General features: G+C 49.4%; 1 protein-coding gene across 1 annotated transcript; it reads right to left on the minus strand.

Moving 5' to 3' along the window:
- Positions 1 to 5028: 5028 nt before the first annotated feature.
- On the minus strand, positions 5029 to 8473 carry LOC136843489 (uncharacterized). Its single transcript, XM_067112025.1, has 2 exons — positions 5770 to 8473; positions 5029 to 5237 (listed from the first exon to the last, which is right to left on the minus strand). Exons 1-2 carry the CDS (start codon positions 8471 to 8473, stop codon positions 5029 to 5031), a joined length of 2913 nt encoding a protein of 970 aa, XP_066968126.1.
- Positions 8474 to 8964: the final 491 nt, after the last annotated feature.

The following is an 8964-nucleotide window of genomic DNA, read 5'->3' on the forward strand; positions in this document are numbered from 1 at the left end:
AGGCACTCTTCTGGTTTTCAGGCCTGGGTCCTCCATTCCAGGGCCAGTGAATGTCCAGCATCCCCCAACCTCTGTCCATTTGCCAGCCTTGTGCACAGTTCCAGCACTGTTCTGCTCTTCAGGCCTGGGTCCTCCATTCCAAGGCCAGTGAATGTCCAGCAACCCCCAACCACTGTCCATTCACCAGCCTCGTGCACAGTTCCAGGTGCTGTTCTGCTCTTAAGGTCTGGGTCCTCTATTCCAAGGACAATGAATGTCCAGTGGCCCCCCAACTGCTGTCCATTCGACAAACTTGTGCACAGTTCCACGAACTGTTCTACTCTTTATGTCTAGGTCCTCAATTCCAGGGCCAGTGAATGTCCAGCATACCCACAACTGCTGTCCAATTGCCAGCCTCTGGCACAGCACCAGGCACCATTCTGCTCTTCAGGTCCAGCTCTTTCATTCCAGGGCCAGTGACTGTCCAGCAACTCCACAGCTGCTGTCCATTCACGAGCCTTGTGCACATTTCATGATGCTGTTCTGCTCTTCAGTTCTGAGTCCTCCATTCCAGGGCCAGTGAATGTCCCTCAACTCCCCAACCGCTGTCCATTCCGCCAGCCTCGTGCACAGTTCCTAGCACTGTTCTACTCTTCAGGTCTGGGTTCTCCATTCCAGGACTGGAGAATGTCCAGTGGCCCCCCCAACAGCTGTCCATTCACCAACCTCGTGCACAGTTCCAGACACTGTTCTGCTCCTCAGGTCTGGGTCCTCCATTCCAGTTCCATTGAATGTCCAGTGGCCCCCTAAAGCTGTCCATTTGCCAGCCTTGTGCACAGTTCCATGCACTGTTCTCTTTCTGGTCTGGGTCCTCCATTCCAAGGCCAATGACTGTCCAGCAATCCCCGCCACCTCTTTCCATTTGCCAGCTTTGTTTTCACAGTTCCAGGTGCTGTTCTCTGCCATCTTCAGGCCTTCAAGTCTGGGTTCCTCCATTGTCCTGCAATCCGGTGACTGCCCAAGGCCAAGTACAGTAAAGTGTCCAGTGGCCCCCAAACCACCATCCAAACCTTTGTCCATTCTGCTCTTCAGCCTTGTGCACAGTTCCTGTTTTGCCAGCTGTTCTGGTCTTTATGTCTGGGTCCCCCAGCCATTGTCATTCCAGAACCAGTGAATGTCCAGACATACTCTCAACACTGTTGTCTTGTGCACAGTTCGCCAGCCTTTATGTCTGAGTCCTCAGTTCGGGGCCACAGTTCCAGCCTGGCACTGTTCTGCTCTTCAGGTCTTCAGCTCTTCCATTCCCATTCACCAGCCTGTTCACATTTAAGACATGTCCTCTTTAGTTTTGCAGCCCCCCCCAACCACTCTCCATTCACCAGCCTCATGCACAGTTCCTAGTTCCAGGCACTGTTCTGCTCTTCAGGTCTGGGTCCTCCATTCCAAGGCCAGTGAATGTCCAGCGGCACCCAACCGCTGTCCATTTGCCAGCCTCATGCACAATTCCTGGCGCTGTTCTGTTTTTCAGGTCCAGGTCCTCCATTCCATGGCCAGTGAATGTCCTGCAGTCCCCCAACCTCTGTCCATTCACCAGCCTGTTCTGCTCTTCAGGTCACAGCCATTCCAAGCGCTGATCTGCTCCTCTTCAGATCTTGGTCCTCCATTCCAAGGCCAGTGAATGTCCGACGGCAGCCAGCCTCATGCTTCCAGGTCCTCCATTGTGCCAGCCTGATCTGCTCCCCAGGTCTGCCCCAGTCAGGCCCAGGCAACATTCTGCTCTTCAGGTCCTGCTCTTTCATTTCAGGGCCAGTGACTGCCCAGCGACCCCCCAACTGCTGTCCATTTGCCATCCTCGTGCACAGATACTGGCACTGTTCTGCTCTTGAGGTCTGGGTCCTCCATTCCAGGACCAGTGAATGCCCACTGGCTCCCTAACCACTGTCAAATGGCCAGCCTTGGGAACAGTTCCTGATACTGTTCTACTCCTCAGATCTGGGTCCTCCATTCCAGGGTCAGTGAATGTCCAGTGGCCCCTCAACCACTGTCCATTCGCCAGACTCGTGCACAGTTCCAGGCACTGTTCTGCTCTGTAGATCTGGGTCCTCCATTCCAGGGCCAGTGAATGTCCAGCTGCCCCCAAACACTGTCCATTTGCCAGCCTCATGCACAATTCCAGGCACTGTTCTGCTCTTCAGGGCTGGGTTCTCTATTCCAGGGCCAGTGAATGTCAAGCGGCCCCCAACCTCTGCCCATTGGCCAACCACATGCACAGCTCCAGGCACTGTTCTGCTCTTCAGGTCTAGGTCCATCATTCTAAGGTCAGTGAATTTCCAGTGACCCCCCAACCGTTGTCCATTGGTAGGACCCTTCTGCCAGTCTCGGGCATAGTTTCAGGCACTGTTCTCTTCTTCAGGTCTGTCTCTTCCATTCCAGGGCCAGACTTGAAGAACAGAACAGTGCCTGGAACTGTGCCCGAGCCTGGCCAATGGGCAGCGGTTGGGGGCCGCTGGACATTCACTGGCCCTGGAATGGAGGACCCAGACCTGAAGAGCAGAACAACACTTAGATCTGCCTGCTGCACATACACTGGCCCTGGAATAGAGGACCCAGACCTGGAGAGCAGAACTGCGCTTGGATCTGTGCACGAGGCTGGCGAATGGACAACGGCTGGGGGGCCGCTGGACATTCACTGGCCCTGGAAGGGAGATCTTAGACCTGAAGAGCAGAGCAACACCTGAAATTGTGCCAAAGGCTGGCGAATGTACAGAGGTTGGGGGCCCGACCACTGACCATTCAACAGCCTCGGGCACAGCTCCAGGCACTGTTCTGCTTTTCAGGTTTGGCCCTTTCACCAGCCTCTGGCACAGTTCCAGGCACGGTTTTGCTCTTCAGGTACATCTCTTCTATTCCAGGTCCAGACCTGAAGAGCAGAACAGTGCTTGGAACTGTGCCTGAGCCTGGGTAATGGACAGTGGTTGGGGGGCCGCAGGAGGGAGATCCTAGACCTGGAGAGCAGAACAGCGCCTGGAATTGTGCCAAAGGCTGGTGAATGTACAGCAGTTAGGGGGCCGACCACTGTCCATTCAACAGCCTCGTGCACAATTCCAGGCGCTGTCCCATTTTTCAGGTCTAGGTCCTCCATTCCAGGCCAGTGAATGTCCATCAGTCCCCCAACCTCTGTGCATTCGCCAGCCTCGTGCACAGCTCCAAGCACTGATCTGCTCTTTAGGTCTGGGTCCTCCATTCCATGGCCTGTGAATGTCCAGCATTCCCACAACCACTGTCCATTTGCCAGCCTCGGGCCCAGTACCAGGCACCATTCTGCTCTTCAGGTCTGGCTCTTTCATTCCAGGGCCAGTGACTGTCCAGCGAACCCCCAACCGCAGTCCATTTGCCAGCCTTGTGCACGGATACAGGCATTGTTCTGCTCTTCAGGTCTGGGTCCTCCATTCCAGGGCCAGTGAATGTCCAGTGACTCCCCAACCACTGTCCATTGGCCAACCTCGGGAACAGTTCCTGCCACTGTTCTACTCTTCAGATCTGGGTCCTCCATTCCAGGGTTAGTGAATGTCCAGCAGCTCTCCAACCACTGTCCATTTGCCAGACTTGTGCACAGTTCCAGGCACTTTCCTGCTCTGTGAATCTGGTTCCTCCATTCCAGCGCCAGTGAATGTCCAGCTGCCCCCAACCACTGTCCATTTGCCAACTTCATACACAATTAAAGGCACTGTTCTGCTCTTCAGGTCTGGGTTCTCTATTCCAGGGCCAGTGAATGTCAAGCGGCCCCCCAACCTCTGCCCATTGGCCAGCCTCAGTCACAGCTCCAGGCACTGTTCTGCTCTTCAGGTCTAGGTCCTTCATTCTAGGGCCAGTGAATGTCCAGTGGACCCCCAACCGCTGTCCATTGGTAGGCCTGGAAGGGAGGTCCTAGACCTGAAGAGCAGATCAGTGCCTGGAATTGTGCCCGAGGCTGTCGAATGTACAGTGGTTGGGGGGCAACTACTGTCCATTCGCCAGCCTCGGACACCGTTCCAGGCACTGTTCTGCTTTTCAGTTCTGGCCCTTTTGCCAGTCTCATGCATAGTTCCAGGCACTGTTTTCCTCTTCAGGTCTGTCTCTTCTATTCTAGGGCCAGACTTGAACAGTAGAGCAGTGCCTGGAACTGTGCCCAAGCCTGGCTGATGAACAGCAGTTGAGGGGATAACTACTGTCCATTCGCCAGCCTTGGATACCGTTCCAGGCACTGTTCTGGTTTTCAGTTCTGGCCCTTTTGCCATTCTCGTGCATAGTTCCAGGCACTGTCCTCCTCTTCAGGTCTGTCTCTTCCATTCCAGGGCCAGACTTGAAGAGCAGAACAGTGCTTGGAACTTTGCCCAAGCCTGGCTAATGAACAGCAGTTGGGGGGATGCTGGACATTCACTTGCCCTAGAATGGATGACCCAGAAATGAAGAGCAGAGCAGTGCCTGGAACTGTGCCCAAGACTGGCAAAAGGGCCAGAACTGAAAAGCAGAACAGTGCCTGGAACTGTGACCGAGGCTGGCGAATGGACAGCAGTTGCCCCCAAACCACTGTACATTCGACAGCCTCAGGCAAATTCCAGGTGCTGCTCTGCTCTTCAGGTCTAGGATCTCCCCCTCCAGGCCTACCAATGGACAGCAGTTGGAGGTCTGCTGGACATTCGCTGGGAATGAAGGACCTGAAGAGCAGAACAGTGCCTGGAGCTGTGTCTGAGGCTGGCCAATGGGCAGAGGTTGGGGCCATGACATTCACTGGCCCTGGAATGGAGGACCCAGACCTGAAGAGCAGAACAGCACCTAGAACTGCCGCTGGACATATTACTGGCCCTTGAATGGAGGACCCGGACCTGAAGAGCAGAACAGCGCTTGGATCTGTGCATTAGGCTGGCGAATGGATAACGGCTGGGGGGCCACTAGATTTTCACTGGTCCTGGAAGGGAGATCCTAGACCTGAAGAGCAAGAACAACACCTGAAATTGTGCCAAAGGCTGGCGAGTGTACAGTGGTTTGGGGGGGGCTACCACTGTCCATTCAACAGCCTCGGGCACAGCTCCAGGCACTGTTCTGCTTTTCAGGTCTGGTCCTTTCACCAGCCATGGGCACAGTTCCAGGCACTGTTCTGCTCTTCAGGTTCATCTCTTCCATTCCAGGGCCAGACCTGAAGAGCAGAACAGTGCTCGGAACTGTGGCTGAGCCTGGGTAATGGACAGCGGTGGGGCGCCGCTGGACATTCCCTGGCCCTGGAATGGAAGACCCAGACCTGAAGAGCTGAACAGTGCCTGGAGCTGTGCATGAGGCTGGCGAATGGACAGCGGTTGGGGGACCGCTGGACATTCACTGGACCTGGAATGGAGGACCCAGAACTGAAGAACAGAACAGCACCTGGAACTGTGCACAAGGCTGGTGAATGGAGAGGGGGGGCGGGGGCTGACTGCTGTCCTTTCGCCTGCCCTTGGCACAGTTCCAGGCAGTGTTTAGCTCTTCAGGTCTGTTTCTTCCATTACAGGTCCTTCTTCTAATAATTTCCAGAATAATTATCTTAATCCTCATCTTATTCCTTTTGCTCTTCTTCTGGATTGTCATCATCTTTTCCTCAGATTCATCTTCTTGTGTGCCGTGAAGATTTTCTGCTCCTTTTTTTGTTACTCTTTTTATGTGCAAGGTTTCGCATAATGTATGCAATTGCCTCTCTCTTTCTCCCATTCTCCTGCACCTGTTTCTTTATGTTTTCTTGCTCCTCTTTAAATTTTTCTATTTCCTTTGCTATTTCACCTAGTATTATCGCTTCTTCCTCTTGATGTGTTGATTGTTCTTGCTGGGCTGTCTTGCTTTCATCTTCTTCTTGGGTTTCAGGTCGCAAGTCTAACTTTTGTTCTGTCTCTCTTCTTGTGTTTGGCAACCCTTGTTCTTGTGTATCATCACTTGACTCATCATCATTTGATACAAAGTGATCACAAGGAACCTCACCAAGAGCTGCTTCCTCTGGGCCATGTAGATTTTCCTCTCCTTTTTCGTCAGTCTGCTTCCTGTCATCAGGACCCGTCAGACATTCTTTGATGCCCATCTTTTGAGCAAGACTTTGCATCATGCATTCCATTTCCTCTCTCTTTCTCCGTTGGTCCAGCAGCTGTTTCCTTTGGTTGTCTTGCTCCTCTTGAAGCTTTTCCACTTCCTTTCTTATTTCGCTTTGTATATTCACTACTTCTTCCTCTTGACATGCTGCTTGTTCTTCATGGGCCGTCTTGCGTTCTCTGTCCTCTTCTTGTGTTTCAGGTCCCAAGTCAGAGTTTTGTTCTGACTCGATCCTTTCATTGGTCAGCTCCCGGTCTTGTTTATTGTCATTTGACACATTTCCTTTCAGGAGACTTCTCAGTGTTAGAATCATGCTAATCACTTCCTCAGGGAGAAAATTGAAGGTATAGCCTGATAGGTCATCAAATGATGGCGTATCGTAATCACTAGACCAGTCAGGCCTCTTCAGTTCATCAGGTTCCGTGAGACATTCTTCTTTGAGGTCGTTTACTTGGTTTTTCATTTCTGCTTTAATTTTGTCATTTTCTTTCATTAGATGCAAGACTTCATTCTCCAAACCGCTAATAATGTTTCCATATTCCATTATTTCTTCTATTTTTTCTTCCTTTTCAATCACTTCTTGTTTACACACTTCAGTCTGTATGTCCTTTTCCATATGAAGGATACTGAGCTTCTGCATGAGGCACTGAACCTTGTTTTCCATTTCCTTTTTTTCTTCAGCTAAATTCTGAACTTTATTCTCTAAATCTTGAATTTTCTCTTCCTTTGCAATCACCGCTTTTTTAAACCTTTCAATTTCTGTGTCCTTTTCTATATTCATATCCTGTTGGTTTCTCAGCTCTTGCTTGAGGTCATTAACTTCCTTTTCAAATTCCGCTTTAATTTTTTCATTTTGTTCCGCTAAGTCCTGGACTTCCTTCTCCAAATCTCCAGTCTTCCCTTCACACTCTGCTTTTTCTTTCTTCATATGCGCAATATTTAGTTCCTTTTCAGCATTTTGTTCTCGGAGATTACTCAGCTCTTTCCGGAAAGCGTTAATTACCTTTTCACATTGAATGCTGTTTGCTCTCAGATTTTCTATCTGTTTGTCCTTGCAAATATTTTCACACTGAAGATTTTCTATCTCCTCCGTTAGATCGCGAACTTGTAGTTCCTTTTCTGTTTTTAGTTTCGTATTGTCTTCCACCACATTCTGGACTTCCTTTTCAAAACCGCCGATTATCTTTTCATATTCTTTATCCACTTGAGATCGTTCCAATTGTTCCCTTTTCAGTTGATTGTTCTCTTGCTTGAGGTCATTAACTTCCTTTTCAAATTCCGCTTTAATTTTTTCATTTTGTTCCGTTAAGTCTTGGACTTCCTTCTCCAAATCTCCAGTCTTCCCTTCACACTCTGCTTTTTCTTTCTTCATATGAGCAATATTTAGTTCCTTCTCAGCATTTTGTTCTCGGAGATTACTCAGCTCTTTCCGGAAAGCGTTAATTACCTTTTCACATTGAATGCTGTTTGCTCTCAGATTTTCTATCTGTTTGTCCTTGCAAATATTTTCACACTGAAGATTTTCTATCTCCTCCGTTAGATCGCGAACTTGTAGTTCCTTTTCTGTTTTCAGTTTCTTATTGTCTTCCACCACATTCTGGACTTCCTTTTCAAAACCGCCAATTATCTTTTCATATTCTTTATCCACTTGAGATCGTTCCAATTGTTCCCTTTTCAGTTGATTGTTCTCCTTTTCCAGTCTGTCCATCCGCTGTCGAAGGGTGAGGACCGACTCATAAATGCGGTTCCTCCTGCAATCCTCCAGTAGGGATGGCTTGGGGAAGTCGCTCTCGTGTGGATCATTCATAATTTGTCCAAGGAGGTCCAAAAAGTCGTCTTCCTCTTCTTGGAAAGATCCGCTGGGCGAGCGAGAGCTTTCTTCCATCCTTCCTTTGAAATTATCGATAACTCTTCGTCTCAAGCAGTCGATGCCAGCGTTCATTTGATCGAATAACTTCTCATTTTCCAGCAGCGTCGCTCGCAAACGAGAATTTTCACTTCGAATCTGCTGAATTTCCATTCCGAGGTTGTCAAACTTCTTTTCATAAATCTCCTTCAAAGCCGACACTGCGTTATTGTTGTCGTTATTGTTATCTTCACTGACGTCCTCCTGGTTTAGTGGTGTCAGTTCAGTTGTCCCGTTCCTCAAAGAGTTGATCTTCCGTCCGAGATTTCCAAGAGTAAAAACTGTTCCGAGGAACAGCGCCAATTTTAGAACAATATTACTACGGGGAATCGCGTAGCCACAAGTATTATCGATAATATTACTACGGGGAATCGCGTAGCCACAAGTATTATCGATAATATTACTACGGTGAATCCCGTAGCCACAAGTATTATCAATAATATTACTACCGAGAATCCCGTATCCACAAATATGATGAATTTGCCTAAGCAAAACCATTTTTGTAAAACTAACAATATTACAAACGCAAGTACTCATGATGAGATGTACCTAACACACGCTCGAGACGGAGGTATAGTTTCAAAATCTGCCACTTGCTTCATGGAATTGGTCTGGGTTTACCCGGAATCCGTGAGTCCCTGCAGTTCCTTGTCTTCAGAGAGACGAAGATTTGCGGACTCCAGTTTGTCTTCAGGTTGTGGGTGCTCATAAGGGCGTTTTTACCGAGGAGATGCTTATGATTTGACCCTACGAGGCCTTCAGGAATTCCTCTTGACGCTCACAGCCTGGAAGAAGTCGAGTCCAGAGACTAACAGGAAAATGGCTTCGGCGCTTGTTTCAAGTAGTAGTTCCGGAGACTTCTAAATCCTTCAGTCATAATTGCTTCAGAGATCTTGCACTTGGATTTAAGGCTTTGTATTGACAACCGTATTCCAAAAAGCGCGAAGAATTCGAAAAGTTAAGAGGGCATTGTGGCTATTACAGTTTAT

Source organism: Macrobrachium rosenbergii, chromosome 11 (assembly GCF_040412425.1).
Source record: "Macrobrachium rosenbergii isolate ZJJX-2024 chromosome 11, ASM4041242v1, whole genome shotgun sequence".
Taxonomy (NCBI): domain Eukaryota; kingdom Metazoa; phylum Arthropoda; class Malacostraca; order Decapoda; family Palaemonidae; genus Macrobrachium; species Macrobrachium rosenbergii.